At 30.9% G+C, this 18,142-nt stretch overlaps 1 protein-coding gene across 7 annotated transcripts in view; it reads right to left on the reverse strand.

Annotated features, from left to right (window-relative positions):
• LOC140044677 (uncharacterized) overlaps nucleotides 1–18,142 on the reverse strand; it is a 51,254-nt gene that overhangs the window by 13,123 nt on the left and 19,989 nt on the right. For 3 of the 7 annotated variants that reach the window (XM_072089290.1, XM_072089293.1, XM_072089295.1), the window contains 13 exons: nucleotides 17,878–18,020; nucleotides 17,192–17,435; nucleotides 16,651–16,755; nucleotides 12,432–12,473; nucleotides 10,964–11,067; nucleotides 10,150–10,210; nucleotides 9,641–9,745; nucleotides 8,975–9,244; nucleotides 8,470–8,527; nucleotides 7,902–7,985; nucleotides 7,644–7,711; nucleotides 7,249–7,337; nucleotides 6,364–6,529 (listed from right to left, as the gene is read on the reverse strand). In XM_072089290.1, the coding sequence (XP_071945391.1) occupies nucleotides 6,364–6,529; nucleotides 7,249–7,337; nucleotides 7,644–7,711; nucleotides 7,902–7,985; nucleotides 8,470–8,527; nucleotides 8,975–9,244; nucleotides 9,641–9,745; nucleotides 10,150–10,210; nucleotides 10,964–11,067; nucleotides 12,432–12,473; nucleotides 16,651–16,755; nucleotides 17,192–17,435; nucleotides 17,878–18,020 (1,539 nt within the window). The remainder of the gene's footprint in view (nucleotides 1–6,363; nucleotides 6,530–7,248; nucleotides 7,338–7,643; nucleotides 7,712–7,901; nucleotides 7,986–8,469; nucleotides 8,528–8,974; nucleotides 9,245–9,640; nucleotides 9,746–10,149; nucleotides 10,211–10,963; nucleotides 11,068–12,431; nucleotides 12,474–16,650; nucleotides 16,756–17,191; nucleotides 17,436–17,877; nucleotides 18,021–18,142) is intronic. The other 4 variants (XM_072089291.1, XM_072089292.1, XM_072089294.1 and 1 more) reach the window with 4 other exon arrangements.

Raw genomic sequence — 18,142 nt, forward strand, 5'->3', positions numbered from 1 at the left:
ATAAATTTACAAATCATATAAAACTGAAAGTATTGTAAAATTATGGATACATCGTTGAACAAATTCTGAAACCTTTATACCTCATACACACTCAAGCTCGTAACCAGGGGCAACTTTACTGAAATACCTTTTTCAAACTATTAGTTGTGGAAGTGATGGTAAATAGGCCTAGCCTAGTTAGCTGATTTTGTACCCTTTTGTAGAAAAAATAAGCCACTTTGGTTACGAGCTTGACACTAATTATTAATTACTGTATCATAAATACACATTTTGTTTTTAAAGTTAGGAAAAAAAATAAAGTATTACATTTCTACTCAGAAGACATTTAATTTTAAAACCTTATCTAAATTTGATTCCTAAAAAGGCATCTAATATTTTATGAATGATAAACATACACATATGAAAGTCACAAAAACATCTCGTCCTTCATTTAACAATAGCAATATGCACATGCTATATATAACTTCTGACAAAATCCATTTAATGCTATCTAATATAATAACCATCAATAATTGTATAATTTAAAACATAGCATGCATTAAAAAAAAAGAAAACTGCCAGATTTATTTTTAATAAAAGTTTTAATAACTGCAAGTATTATAAATGCTTAATGTAATAAAAGCATACGCTGAGCCTGTATGATGGATATGTCATTGTGGGTAGTGTATTGTTTTTTTGTTTATTAATATTATATAGGATCTTATCTAGGATAATGATGATGATGATTATCTTAATGATGATGATGGTGATGATGTCAGATGATTATAAGCCGATGATGATGATGATGGTGATGATGTCAGATGATGATAGTGGTGATGATAATGATGCAAGATGATGATGATGATTATGAGCAGATGATGGTGAGCCGATGATGATGATTATAAGCCGATGATGATGATGGTGATGATGTCAGATGATGATGATAATGTAAGATGATGATGATGATGATTATGAGCAGATGATGTTGAGCCGATGATGGTGATAATGATGATGATGATGATGAGCTGATGATGATGATGAGCTGATAATGATGATGAGCTGATGATGGTGATAATGATGATGATGATGATGAGCTGATGATGGTGATAATGATGATGATGATGATGATGATGATGATGATGATGATGAGCTGATGATGATAATGATGAGCTGATAATGATGATGAGCTGATAATGATGATGAGCTGATAATGATGATGAGCTGATGATGATGTTCCTTCCTAGTGATGTGTTCTGTGGTCCTAAAAATGTTGGTAAACTTTTTGAAAGTGCAAAAGGTGCAAAAAGGCAAACACATTAATGTGCTTTAGAGCAATGAAAGGAAGAAAGTCAATAGGACAGTGAAGAAAAGGAGAAAGAATGGACAGGATAATAAATGAAGGAAGAGAAAGTAACATGCAGTGCATATATTGACAGAGACAACTTAGATAATGATGATAACCCTAACAGAAGTATGAGGTGGATGTTGCAAGTGGGGTAGGGTCTAAAAAGGAATGTCCATCATTAATTAATTAGACCCTTAATGAATAACACTAACTTTAAAACATGCATTAATAATTAATTTTAGTAAGATAATTTTTCAGTTTTGACAAAAAAAGTGTGAGGTGCCCAAATATGGTAGTGGTGTGACATCATCATGTCCATATATGGACATTTTTTGTCACATAAGTTTGATAGTGTATAAAGGACTAATAGAAGTTTTGTTATAATTTTGAGCAGAATGAACATTTCTGATAAACGATTAATTTAATAACTAGATTATATAAACAATAGCAGTATTTTGAAATCATTAAAGTAGTTTTATAAAGGCAATGCAACGCAAGGCAGTGCATGAGACAAGGAAAATGTTGTATGTTATGTTACATAAGTAAGCAATCACTGTTATTATGCTTTTTGGACTTGCGCTGTGAAATGAAATTGAAGAAAGAAAAGCCAATACAGTAAATATACTAAAAATTTAAAACAACACACATATAATAAATCTATTCAGGTCTCTATCCAATTAAACTATGTCTCAAATTAAAATTAAAATCTCCATTTCTGTGGACTGTAACAGCACAATAGTAAATTTAACATCAAATTTTTGGTCCCAAAGAGTGGCACATAATTAGAGGAAGACCTGAACAATTGAACTCAAACGCCAAACATAATCTGTGCATTACAATAACAAAAATATCATATAGGAGTACAAATAAAAGGGGATAACTTTGTAGGATATTATATATTTATATAGATACACAAATTATACACAATTTTATTTATTTAATTTCCTATACATGGAAAGCCCAGCTTGTCAATAATTTCATATTTGGTTTCACTATAAGCATCACACATTAATATTTTACAAAAGCACAGATATAAAGCAGCTATTATAGTACAGTAGAACCTTTCCTTTGGGACACGCCTATTAAGGGGACACGCCTATTAAGGGGACATGCCTATTAAGGGGACACCCCTATTAAGGGGACACCCCTATTAAGGGGACACCCCTATTAAGGAACATCCCTATTAAGGAACATCCCTATTAAGGAACATCCCTATTAAGGGGACATCCCTATTGAGGAACATCCCTATTCAGGGGACACCCTTATTAAGGGGACACCCCTATTAAGGGGACATTTTGTTGGGTCTAAAAGGCATCTCCTTAATAGGGGTTCCACTGTAATACTACATATCGTACACAACAAAATAATTTTATGTAACAATATAACTAATATATAATTTTGACATTTGGTATTGCATGCGAGCATTCAGTACTGCACATAGATCAGCTTAATGGTTGTGGTGTCTTGTATAGTTACCTACAATTAATAATTATTGAATCTAACATTGCGTTCTATGTTAGGAGTCTAATTTTTAAATGCTTTTAGAATTACATGTGATATCATCTTTGACTTTTCAGTGGATAATTTAGATAAACAATTTTCACATACTTTTTCCTTACGATAAAACTGACTAAAATCGTATATAAAATATGAAAGTAAAGGAAAAAAATAACTATTGCTTTCTCTAAATTATATTGCCATAGCATGCCATATAAGGATATATATTTTTAGAGCATAATTTGTACCTATATGTCATTCAACAGAAATGGAAGTTATGACAGCACTTACATACTTTATAACAATTTCTCTCTTTTAAAAAATTAATATATGTATAATACTATTATCCTGAAGCTTTATCCCTGACTAATTTATATACTCTATTATATGTAATAAACTTAATTGTATGCAGCACTAGTCTAGTCTAATCTAAACTATACATTTATAAATATGTACTAGAGTCCCTGTTGTAGCACAGTCTATACAAAAGCACACATAACAAGCATAGGTCTAGAACCATCAAGTACTTTTTTTATAGTTTGAACTTTAGGTAAAGAATTAATTTGATTTTGAAAGTTTTGTTGGATTTTAGATTTCTATATTAAAAGTTAAAAATAATCCTGGTACAAATAAATAATAAAATTAGTAAGGTATAGATAAAATTATACTTTTAAATGGTTAGTTTCTATTTTACCCATTGAGTTGTTAAGATATAACATAATTCTGTATGCTCCTAGTAAAGCACATTTAGACAACAGTTTTACATACAGTAGGTTAGGTTACACCAATACAACTATCTATAGTACTATACATTGTACAGTGTTTTAGTTAAACAACCCTAACATGATACCATAGACACAGTAGGTTAAAACAACTATAGTACATCACCATTTCTTTTCTAAATTGTTTGCGTTCCGCTGGTCTGATATACAATTTAAAATACTACACAATTTTAAATGGCACTTGATAGAAATAGACAACAAGCTTAAAGCTTTATACAACTGCGGTTCTCGGAAATAATGACACCAAATTGTTGGATATTTTTAAAACACATCCATAAGTAATCATATACATATAAATAGGGTTGTTTTTTTTAAATAAATAAATAAAATTGTTTGTTGAAAATTTGTAGATAATTCTCTAACTTCTAATTTAATAATAATTGAAAATAATATTTGATTTTTAATATTTTGAACAAGACGTGCATGCATTAAAATAAATGAATTAAATAAGGTAAATGGTAACTTTTGAAGTATTTTGTGTATAATTCTGCCAATAATTAATAAGCATATTTTATCAACAAACTTATGTTTTTTTTGTTAAGATGGCAAAAGCAATACACATCTGTTATAGGATTTATACAATGAAAAAAACACACACATACACAGGATATATAAGGTATACAACTAAAATGAAGCTAAATATGGAATTTTAATAGAAACCGAGATGACAAAGAAACACCAAATGCAGGAAAACTCTTACCAGACTACACTTGATCATTCTGATATGGCATGTGGATAGGTTAGCGTAGTTTGTTATGTGGTTGATAGTTAAGGGTGGGGGTTGAATTTGGTGGGAACTAGGGTGGCAGTTTTTTTTATATATTGTTGTATGTATGGGAGCTTTAGTAAACTTAGTCATTGGCAGTGAGTCAAGGATAGTCAACATTTTCTAGATTTTGCAGTCTATGTAACATGTGGATGTTTATATGGATGTTCTATGTGTGTATTCACTTTTGGTGTTCTCTACAGAATATGTATGTCTACTTTTTAATGTGTTTCATATTCTAACATAACTGTAATACATATTTAATTGAGGACCAATTTATCTATGGTTGTCAATCTGTATCGGTGCATGTCTTATTTATATGAATAGCTACTCTTGAATTTTGATAGTATTGGCTGCAAGCGTGGAAAAAAGAAAGAAAAAAAAAACAAGTTGAGAGATTGCGAACTACAAACTACTAAAAAATAAAGCATCTTTAAAATTGATACTTAATATTTTCAGCACCTAAAATTATTTTTTTGTATCTTTCAAAAGACTCTTTGTTCATGAAGTAACTTCATTGTTTCCTATATGATTGCACATTTAATTAAAAACTAAAATATTTATCTCATTAAATGTAATGATGTATCTATTATTTAACTTTTAAAACAATTCCTTTGATATAATAAAAATAAGATTATAAAATAAATCGTTATAGTAGTAATAAACATATTTTTTTTGAAATATATATTTTCTATTTTATATATTAACAGTAATAAAAATCAAATTGCATAATAATTAAAAATTCATTTATATCAATTTGGCATAACAGTAATAAAAAATATAATTGCATAAAAATTAATTTATATGAACTACAAACTAGAATATATGTATATGTTTCATATTAAATTTTGGTTCAAAGTTAAAATAACTTTATATATTAAAAAAATACTAGATAAAAAAATGTAAAAATAAAATAAAAAATGATAATATAAAAAATATAGAATAATAATAATAGAATAAATAATATAAAAAATATATTTATTTATTCATTTGCACATAGTATACACAATTAAAAGATAGGAACATGCAGTTTACAGTGCTGTACATGTGTACTGTACACACACTATACAATAACAAATATAACAATAGTATCAAAGACCATGTGTCATGTAGATAGGCCATTAACGTAGAAACGTACGGTTACAAGTTTTCATGTTTCTTCGTCAAAACGGAGACATGTACACATAGTGCACAAAACCTCCATTGATGGACACAATAGTACACACACTTTTTTTTGTTTTTAGTGTCCTTAGACATTGTACTGTAGCTATTCATCCTGTATAACCCTTTGACCTCTCTAAATGCACTTTGTAAAACTGGATGATCACATTAGTCTTCACAAACGCACACAATATTCAACATAAAAACAAGTCTCCTAACATACAGAATTGAACCCAGAACTTTGGTATTGTTAGGCAAGCACTATTAACCACCACCATTAGTATTGCTACAAATTCCAGTTAAAAAACAATATAGTTAATATATCTAACGTGTATTTAATGATTAGAAACAGAGGCTCATATTACAGTATGTATTATCATGACAATAATACATTATTCAACAATACTGACAGATGATCTTTTACTATTATTATTTAGGTTAATAGGACTTCCTAAACAGGGCTCGATTTAATTTACTAGCCCAACTGTCATTTCGTCGGCAGTTGGGCTAGTAGCTTAAGTTGATTAATGAGCCTCGGTATAACGGAAATAGTGCTCATTTTGGCAAGGCGAAAAGGGCATGAATAGAGTGGCTATTCCAAGGCCAGTTTTAACTAGACATTAGGTTAGTTAGGCTGGGCAAGTTGGGCTAGTACTAAATCGAGCCCTGCTGAACACTGATAAGTCAAAGCATTACCACATTTGATTTCTCCACATTTTTTTTACGTATAATTTTTAGAATTAGAAAAAAAGAGTGCCAAACACAAGTGCAGACGAAACCAATACAAGAAAACACAACCACCGCACGATTCACAACGATTATACGGTACTCACAATTTTATCGTTTTTGGTTTGATATTTCTTGATTTCTTCAAGATGCTGCTGCCGAAGGTTTTCAAAGTGTTTCTGTGACTCGTCTTTGTTGTGGTTAAGGCTGTCCAATAACTCGGTTACTTTTTTGTTTGACTCTTCCAGCTGTGAGGTTAATTCTTCAATTTGTCTAAGTAAATATTCACAGTAAAATAAATTGTAGTAACCGACACACCAAAGGCCAAGTTACAAAGTATAGAATCTATGTTATTCCTTATGACCATTTACACACAACAGAATGGTGCTTACTGTTACGTATCATCTGTATATATTGGCCTTTAAGGTGCGTCCCACCTTAGGATATAATTGACATATCTAATTTTTGTGTAATTATCCTACAAAATGGTTTATATATTATTTGCTGACCTACTTCATTCTAGTCTTCCAAAATTGTATTCAAAGAGGTAAATATGAAGAATTTATAGGTAATTTCTAATCATCCATTTTTAAAAAAATGTATTTATTTTAGGTATAAAAAAATTACAAAAAGCAGACAAAAGTCTGAAAATATTGTTTACATGGGCCACTCTCATGATTTCCATAACATGGTGATAAACAACAAGGGGCTAAAATGGACAAGATAATCCCTACTCTTTCTGAAATAAGCACTGGGTTCTTTTAAGTGCACACAAAGTCAGATATGTACACAGGATCTCTAGTTTTAAGTACCTATCCAAACATACTACAACAACAATGGTTCAGAAGTGCATTGAACCTGTGCTGATATTATGGAAGTGGTATGCAGTTCTCTCTTAACTGCTCGCCAACTCGATTAGACATGGAGTAGAGAGTAAGTATTTTAAAATAATTATAAATTCTGAGTCTTTAATTAGTTTTTCAACAACTAACCTTTCTTTTTCATTTATTTGTTGATTCATGAGAATAATTTGACCTGAACTATCACTGGCATTTTCTTCCATCTTCTTCTTTTCTGAATCCTAGTGAAAAAGATTTCACATATTAGGGAGTTTTCTGTGACTGCCAAATTAAAGACATGTGCACACTCACAATCAGTACTGTGATAGCTTCTGTAACTATGCCAATAGATACAGCTGTAAAATAACCTGCAACTCTCTATTAAAGCTGAGTTGCAAAGTACTGATCCTGCAACCTTGTATGTTAATTTTGACCAATTCCTACAGTTGCCCTTGTTTCCCAATAAAGAGCCATGTGCAAAAGAAATAGACAGACTGTTTGCTAGTTGTTGGGTTTGTATTTATTTAAATAAGATCAGATTTACTCACAAATTCGCTTTTTTCTTTTAACAATTTCTTCTGCGTTTCTTCCGACGTTTTCAACGTCTTTTCAAAATCTGTTAGCAATCCAAATAAAAACTAATTAAGTCACATTTGGGAGTCATTTATCCATATAAATAACAAAATCACAAGAGCCCTACTGTACTGTATATTTTTATCGCAATATAAATAATCTATAGGTCTTATACATGCAAAGCCTTCTCCCTCTATAATATATAATATGGCCCAAGTGTGTTTGATACTCACCTATTTTGGCCTGTTTTAATTCTTCAACTTCACTTAGAACACCACAATATGCAGTTTCCTTTTCACTTAACTTCTTATTTAAATCTATAAATTCCAGAATTAAGGATGAATTAATTCATAACTGATGTTAATATATATTTGGGTTTATAGATGATGAGGTGGAAGAAAAGCATGAATATTTATTTTAATAAAGACTTCTGATATTATTTTCCTTGTGTGTACGCAGGGACATTGGGATGTGCTTACTCAGTCAATTCCTTAACACACAATTTTGGTAGAATGTCCAAGCAATAAGCCCCAACATTTTGCTTGCACTGTTTCTTTATATATTGTATCTTCAGGTATCCCACTACCTACGTTATATCTGATTTCACAAACAGGCATATCAGAGAATATCAGGATGTAGACCTCTCTCTAGCCAGTTCAGATGAGTTTTTACAAGAAATGCTAACCAATATTTTTATTTCCTGAACCAAGGTTTTCCTGGGTATTCCACCCCGCAAAGTCGGCCCAATTTTGTGTTCCAGGGGTAAGGTAATGCAAGAAAAGTAAGAAAAACCTGACATACCTTCTACTGTTAGTTCAAGCTTCTGCTTGTTTGCAACTTCAATTTGCAACTCCTGAGCCTAAAGAAGTAAATATATAATATCTCATCAAACAGTTTTCGAAGGATATATATATGTTTGAAGGTTTGCACGACGAAAATCGATATGTTGACCATAAGTAAGATAAGAGAAGCTTGCGGTACATAGCGTATGTTGTTCTCAACACTGCTTTTCAGAACTACATACCTGGTGCAGCACAAACTTTATATCAACAGGATAATAACTTCAAATCAACAAAAGTTGATAAAAGAGGGTTATATAAACAAAAACTAGATAGAATTAGAAATAACAGTAACTTACAATAACAAATAAGACTATTAATATCAACACAACAAAAGAAAAAAAAAATAAGAAGAACAAAAAACATATACAAAACTAAACTAATAGTGCTACACTATTTAAATTACCATAAATATGCTACTTATATATACAACAATATAAACAAACAATACAAACATATACACATACAGCCAGGTCTACCTTTTCTTGAACCTTCCGCTCAGTCTCCCCTTTTTGTTTCTCAAACTCTGATAGCTGTTGTTCTAATTCCGCAATTTTGACGATCTTTACTTTCAATTCCTCGTTGGCCTGGTTGCCGTCTAATTGCGCCGTGTCGTACACTTGCTGTTTTGTTTCTAAGTCTTTGATCTTCTTTTGTTGTTCTTCAACCTGTTCCTGTAGAGTTGACGCTTCCATTTCCATCTCGGCCACTTTGAAATCTTTATTATCATTTTGATTCTGAAAATATATTTTTTATATATATTGATTTTACCCATTTCCATTATATCAAACATAACCAATAATGTGTGTATTGCTTTGAGGTCTGTCTATACTATCAAACTTTATGAGACAAAAAAAATGTGATGTGCCCATATATGGAAACAATGATGTCATATTACTACCAGAGAGTAACAACTCCCTGTTAGTGATATAAGATAACCATGACAATAATGACCAATTTTAAGCTCTGTCTACACTATCAAACTATTTAGACAAAAAAAGTGTGATGTGCCCAAATATGGTAGTGATATGACCAAATATAGTAGTGATATGACATCATAATGTCCATATATAGACACATCACATTTTTTGATAGTGTAGACAGAGCTTTAGACTACTCTATAATGTACTCACTACAAGCTCATCTATCTCTTGTTGAAGTTTTCTATTTCTCTGATTTTCTTCCAGTAATCTATCTTCAAGTTCCTTCAATCTTTCAAGTTCTTCTTTGTTTTCCTCCTGAAAATTTTGAAAAATAATGTTATTTCCCACAAATTGTTGAGTATTTTTATACAGATTTGGGTGCTACACAAATACCTTGTGTGATTCAACTATTATCCCAGGCTTGACTTTAGATATATCTGGGCCTATTCTAGCAGTCCTACCTAGCCATTGTTTAAAAAGCTTCAGAAAACCCCAAGGCAATATTCAGATAAAATAGACCCCTCCCAACCCCCTTTGAGACATCTCTATCAGGGGACACTTTCCTGTGAATCATATGAGGGGATGTTTCAACACTACGTCCAAACCTTATTCTGTGTTTTCCCTTAACAGGGGTTCTACAACTACCAATTATTATGTCATGAATTGGAACATACTAGATAAAATTACCATTTTAAAATACAATTGATTTAATAGCTAACCTTGAGATCTGAAGTGTCTATGGTAGCTTCCTCAATTCTAAATTGTAGATCATCTACTTTCCTGAAAATGAGATCATAATTTATAATAATGTTATATCATAACAATAACATCCTTGCATTCAATGACAATGATTTCTATTTAAGTACATTGCTGGTCAACAAGCAATCTATCTATATATGTTCTAGGTTAATTAATTATTTCCGTGTAACAAGTTAAAAATCACGGTAAACACCCAACTACAGGATGACACATACCAAATGCAAAAACCTTAAAGCAAAATAATTGCATGGGAACATAATAAGAATCTAACCAGAACTGTGCAATTGGAATATGGCTATACTGCATTGAAACACCGGTTTTCGCCATATGTACCAAAGTTAAGATATGTTGGGCCCAGTTGCTTTCTGGATAGGAGACCGACTAAGGATTGTGGGGGGTGCTTTAAACCGGAAAGTGATGGTACAATTATAATATCAGACTAGCATGTGATAGGCATGGGTTCGAGGCTACCTGTACCATACTGATTGCATCCTTAGGCAAGATGCTTTAGTCTCATTGCTTTGTCCTTCGGATGGAATGTAAAGCTGTTTGTCCCGTGTACATCTAGTGCATGTTAAAAAACTTGGTACACTATTCGAAAAGAGAAAGAAATCGTCTTGCAATGTGCTGATCTGGTAGGCGCTGCACTGTTGGCTGCTGTGGGATGACCTAATCCAGTTAAGCTTGAGGACCAGAATACATTTAACATTAACCACCAAATTCATGACTATTACAATGTTAACAATCTCTCAACCTTTCTAATTAATTAATTACCTTTTTTGTAGTTCTAGTTCCTGGATCAGTTCCACCTTTTCCTTATCTGCTGCTTCTACTAAGTACTTTAGGGAGTCTATCTCTTCCATACTCTCACGAACATACTGTTAAGAATATCAGTAACATTTATTGCATACTAATTCAAAATAAATAACATAAAAAATTATTATACCATTATTTATTGGCTCAAAAATTATTAAAAATTAATTAAATATTCTTTATTATAATTATTATATTTATAAGCTTTTTAAAAATATTATATTTATTATTTTCATATATAGATGTTTGTTTATACCGTACAGACATCAATAACAATAATTTAATAAGGTAAAATTACAATCTTGTAGGAATACAGAGTTACAATATTATATATTATTCCATTTCAATAAGAAATAAAGCAAATACATATTAATTATTTAATGTATATATTTAAAGTATTTATTTTAATAGAGATATAAATAAAGACCTTATTTAAATTACACTGTGTTTTTAGAATTATTTTTCAGTATAGTTATTATATTATTTATATTATAATAACCATTGATTATTATTTAAGTTTGATACCATATATCAAAAATGTTGTACAGTAGTGTTGTAGTTGTGGGTATACATCATGCACAGCCTTCAGTAGTCTAATCTATTGTGCATAATGATTACTATTATTTACAGGCAAGAAACATTAAGAAGTATTTTAACAATACATTTATAATTTAATAAAGCATAAATTTCCATCTATTTTTAAGGAAGGTAAGGAATAATAATATTTATACATGCTTAATTTATAAAAATCTGATGAAAAATAAAAGTATTTTTTTGGAAGATAAATAAAATTGATTTATTTGAAAAAGAAATAATTTACATTATTTTATACAAACCGTTGTAAACAGTTGCCAAGATACGGTAAACAAACAATATTAAACATATCAATTAAACATTCTCAACATAAAATAAGACAAAACATAAACAAAATATCATACTTGCATATATATATCAAACAAAATGGTGGAACAAAAAGCATATGTAATATCAGGCGTGGCACCAATGTTTCTAGGAGGAGCTTAACTTTTAGGAGAGGGGAAGGTTAGATTAGGGGAGGGATAAATTCATTTTTGTAGTTACTCCAAATAAGGACCATGACTAATAATTGTCAGTACTTTTGACATTGAATCATTTTAATTAAAGCCCAGTTTTATTCATTTTTTTATCCAAGTTTAGCTGGGATGCTACAAAACCTTAAAAGCAATGGTCCATATAATAATGAGAAATCATGTATTTTTGTTATTCATTAAAATTATTACTAGGATGGTTGTAACCACTCAAATGGTGCCACTTCTGAACAAAATATAATAGAATAGAATTGAAAGGTACATGTAATGAAATGTGTGTACTAACAAATACTGTATGTAAATACTGTACTGTACTGTAAATAAAAACATAATGTAAAGATGTGTGGCTTTGTTTTAGATACCTTCTCATGCTGTGTTCGTAAAGCTGCTAGTTCCAACTCCACCTGTTAAAGGTTAAGATAGCACACAACATCCAATCAAAAATTACGAGACAAACAAATGCACCAATCAGAATACACGAAAACAATTGTTCACCATGCTTCTAACAAATGCACTGTACCACTACAAACACATGGCCAAATATGACAAGGAGGGTTTATAATCTGGGGTTTTTACAGTAACTTAGGGTGTTTTTTTTATAAGGCAGCTTTTTAGGTTGGGGGTATAAATATGTGTAAACCAAAGTAATTTAGGTCGGTAATTTCATGCACCTCTGCGCCAGTGAGTACAGTTAAACTATCCACAGGCAAAAGGGAAGGAATATTTTTGACTAAATTCCACATAAAAAATACATAAAGAAGTTGGGAACTTACTGAACCATTATTCTGTGGGCAAATAAAAAGCTAACTGCATAAATATTTATTTAAAAAAAAAAAATTATTTCAACACTGTTTTTTTAGGTTGGTCCATCCAGTCGCAACTGCTTCAATTGAAATAATTATTATCCAAGATTATAAACTCCTTGATATATTTGGCCAGAATGAAACATTAAAAAATATGGTGATATATATAAATATTATATAGTTAATAGTAGAATTCTATCACCTACCCGGTAATGCTGAAAAACGCAACCAAAGTCAAAACCGTACACCACAGTGTCAGAGATAGTAATATAATAATTTATAAATTAAGAATATAATTAATAGATAAATTTCTTTAAGAATTCCAAAAATATTGGTGTATAATCTTTTGGTTAAACCACACCTCAAATATTTAATTTAAATCATTAACAGTATCAAGTGTTTTAAAATGTATAAATTCTGTAGAAATCCAAAATTTAAGAATTCCAATGTATAAATATCATTAGCATAAATCAGAGGTTCAAATTATTTGACGAATAAATTTTTCATTCGATTCTTACCGCAACAAGTGTGGCGACTGGGACACATTTTGAACACTGATCAGATAGCAGGGTATTTTATTCAATGAAATGTTAAAATATATTAAACATAAAACTAAAATTTGTATTAATATGATTTCAAAGTATTAGTAAACATCATTTAATAAATATAATATTAAAATTAGTGTTGATTTAAGTAAGTTAAAGACATGATTGCAATTTTCATCATTAGTATTGCTATAAATAAGTCTAATCACATTTCCTCATCATCACACATTAAATTATCATTTGAATACCCCAGAATCATTGAAGCATGCTGCTTAAATTTCCCCAGAATCATTAAAGCATGCTGCTTGGATTTCCCAAGAATCATTGAAGCATGCTCCTTGGACTTTCCCGGAATCATTAAAGCTTGCTGCTTGGATTTCCCCAGATTCATAGAAGCATGTTGCTTGGATTTCCCCCGGAATCATTGAAGCATGCTGCTTGGACTTCCCCCCGGAATCATTGAAGCATGCTGCTTGGACTTCCCCCGGAATCATTGAAGCATGCTGCTTGGACTTCCCCAGAATCATTGAAGCATGCTACTTGGACTTCCCCCGGAATCATTGAAGCATGCTACTTGGGACTTCCCCCGGAATCATTAAAGCATGATGCTTTGGCTTTCCCAGAATCATTGAACCATGATGGTTGGACTTTTTCCCGAGCCATTGAAACACATCAATCTTTCATTCCATACTTGTTCTATTATAAATGCATATTCACTAATAAAACTTTTGCTAATTTAAAAAAAAAATAGATATAATAAACAATTCTATGCCAAGCATTTTGATAAAAATCTAAATTAAACCAATTAGAACAAAGCAACAAAATGCTTTAAAAACCAAGAAACCAAAAGAAATCAAAGTTAAAAGAATCCCATGCAAGAATTTTGTGCAAAAAATTTCAAAAATAAAAATTTGTGCAAAAGGTGTTATTTATTTATTTGCAAAATAGACTTAAGTTTCTAATGTGAGTAAAAGAGTAACTCAGGAGAAGATAGAGATATGATATAAAACAATTATCTACCATAAAAGGGAAAACAAAAAGAACTGTTATGACACCATTTGCAACCCATACACCTCCAAAGGCTTTAAACATGTATAGGGATAGAAAATAGGAGGGAGGGGGATGGTGGAAGAAAGGTAAATGATAATAAATAAATGAAGGGTGAAAGTAAAAGGAGCGAACTTATATGGAATAAAATCTATATTTAGAGTTAAAGCTGGTTTGGAAGGTCAGTATTAGGGAACAATATTATAAATTGAAAATAGAATTAGACATGACAAGAATATTTTGTGCGGAATAATTGTTAAGTTACAATGAAATGGGTATTTTGCATGTAGAAATAGATATTCTTTATTATATTAAGAAAGTATTTTGTATGAGATAGATGGATGCAATGGAGGAGTGATTCTATTTAGAGCTAATTTTTATATATATAATTAAAGGTGATAGTTGTAGGTAGAAAAAATGGAATTGTTTATGTCCAAATTAGATATGGGAAGGCTATTCAGAACAGCATTATATTTTGTCTTAATTCAAGTTAAAACAGCTAGCTGGGTATGGAGTCACAATTTGTGATGAGAACATGAAAATCATATTCTGTATAATATAACTTTTTATAATGTTAGGCAGAAATGGATGAATTTTAAATTATGTTTTTGTAGATCTAAGCTACTACCAAGGCTACTACATTGATTTATATACCAAAAGTTACCAGACCTAGTCAAATATTTACCCATGCCCACTTTGATACCTACAATAGCAACAACAGAACCCCATAGGCCTAAATTATTATTGCTTGTCCATTTAAATACATTATTTTCAAGTACTAAGCATTATGCATCAAATATAATTTTAAAAGTATAATTAGCCATACTGTAGCCCAAATTTCTCAGTCTAAACTTATTTATGGTAATTTAACAATTAATATCGCTTACAAATATATAATTTATATTTTTATTATTATATGTTGTGTTATTTTTATTGTATTAATTTATAAAAATTATGTTAAACTTCATAAACCAATATGGATTAGTGTCAATGTTATACCTATGTTATAAATCCACTAAAAATGCAACCACAGAAAATATTATCTATGTACATACTGAGTTAATATACTGATAAATGTATATGCTGTATTAAACAATGTTTAATATGCTCTACCAATGTAAAGTATTATAAATAAATGGATCGTATCTTATAGAATGCAGGCATGCTAACTTTTGATATGATAGGAATTGGTGTTCGTAATAAGGACTTATGTTGGTGGTGCTTTCCTTAAGTCAGGTGGTGTATTTACATATAATTTAATGTATGCATTGCAACTATGACATGATGCAAGGTATTTGTATGTGTTCATAATGATAGGAATTGGTGGTTGTAATAAGGACTTATGTTGGTGGTGCCTACCTTAAGTCAGGTGGTGTATTTATGTATCATTTAATGTATGCATTGCAACTATGACATGATGCAAGGTATTTGTATGTGTTCATAATGATAGGAATTGGTGGTTGTAATAAGGACTTATGTTGGTGGTGCTTACCTTAAGTCAGGTGGTGTATTTATGTATCATTTAATGTATGCATTGCAACTATGACATGATGCAAGGTATTTGTATGTGTTCATAATGATAGGAATTGGTGGTTGTAATAAGGACTTATGTTGGTGGTGCCTACCTTAAGTCAGGTGGTGTATTTACATATAATTTAATGTATGCATTGCAACCTATGACATGATGCAACTATAGATGTGTTTATAATCAAATCTATTTCAGATATGTAGAAAGACTATGTATTGGTGGTTCATATTGAACATACATTGCAAGTTAAATTGTGAAATGACGCAACTATAGATAGAGTGTATGCGTGTTTGTAATAAAATGTATTAATTAATTACATGTACCAGTATGTAGAATATCTTAATATGCATCGTTTGAACAAATTTTAATGCAATTTGCATAATGTAAATGATTATTATGATGAATAGTTTTTTTTCCTCATTTTTATGTCTAGAAAATGTGTGTCCACATGTAAACATGAAGATATGTCAGGTGTATGTTATCATATATAATAATGTTTTAAAAGTATGTATTACATATTCATGTACAGCATTATGTTATGTATTTAGTATAGCATTCATGTGTAATATAAGCATTCATGTATGCATGTGGTCCTATACTAAATATGCATATGCAAACATTTACATATAATGAATATTCGCATCATGAATATTCATACCTGATTATCGGGCATTGAACTAGAACCGACGGTGGGCGCTGACGAGGGTACAACTGGCTCGGCTAAATCACTGGCTGACGCGCCAGCATCGATATCTAAGTCGTCCTAATAAAGAACACCAATGCACATAAAATATTGGAACAGAAAAGTGAAGAAAAAAAATCTAAATGGTAAAAACAAAATATAATATCACTGGTTGATGATAAACAAAAATTAAAGAATAAACAGACACAAAATAAAATTACAACTTTAAGGTTACACCAATTTACAATAAGAAAGAAAGTTGAACCACAAAAAGAAATACTATGTTAAAAAATATTTACTTCTTGGTACAGAAGAGTCATTTAAAAAACTTAAAATTGAAAGAACTTGTTAGGAATGGAAGCAATAAAAATGTGTTTTAATTTGAAAAATGAAAATTGAAATGTATCTTTAAAAATAATAATAAAAATATATAAAAAGCATGGTTTAGTTTTTAAAAATAAATATCAGCCATGCAGTGCTTTGTGTACATTTAGTTAATATACAATATTGCACGTACCTGTGAGCCAAGTTTACGCGGCGTTTCTAATGTTCTAGGGGAACCAGGATCTGTCGTTGAGGACCGTGCAAGGCTTCTCGACACGCTTGACGTTGATCCTATAGAGCTGATGGAGCTGTTGCTGTTACTACGTTTATCGCGCATCAAACCGCTACCATCTTTGGTTTTGGCACCGGTACCACGCACCTTAGTAACCTTGTGTACAGGAGCAAATAGGCCATGCTTTGGTTTGCATTGAAAATACCTGAAAAGGAGAACATTTAGAAATTGGAGTAGATTAACACTAATTATAGTATAACTCCTTCAGGTCAAAGTGTTTCCTTAAAACATATACATATAAACATATGCCTTGTTCATTTCACATGAAAATGTTCCTTTAATAGGGATGTCCCTTTAATAAGGGTGTTCCTTGAATAGGGATTTGCTGTAGTGTTAAAACATATATTGCCCCTTGTTTATTTCACAAGTGTCCCTTTAATAGGGAATACAGTATGAGTATTTCGAGGGAAGGCTTCTATAGTGCCCACTTCAAACTTGTGATACCTTTACCTTGTTCCTACCAAAGCACTATTGGTATGTGTAATATGTAATAAAATCTATTCAAGATACGTAGAAAAAGTATGTCTTAGTGACTCGTATTATTGAACATACACATTGCAAGTTAAATTGTGATACATTTTGTTTACCTTGTTCCTGCCACAGCACCATTATTTTTACCCTGTTCGTCATCCAACTCAACTCCCGCCCAGTCTCCTTTGGCAAATTCTGTCGTTCCGATGTACCGTAGCGTTCCAAGCTTTGTACCGCTTACAAGCACACGATCTCCAACCTTTACACAATAAGTAACAAAGTATGCTTTTTACAAGTGTATTTTTGAAATGTATTTAACCATACATACAATACATGCTGGTGTGTGTGTGTGAAACAATATAAACTAAACGTGTAGGAGTT

This window comes from Antedon mediterranea, chromosome 3 (genome assembly GCF_964355755.1).
Source record: "Antedon mediterranea chromosome 3, ecAntMedi1.1, whole genome shotgun sequence".
Classification (NCBI taxonomy): Eukaryota; Metazoa; Echinodermata; class Crinoidea; order Comatulida; family Antedonidae; genus Antedon; species Antedon mediterranea.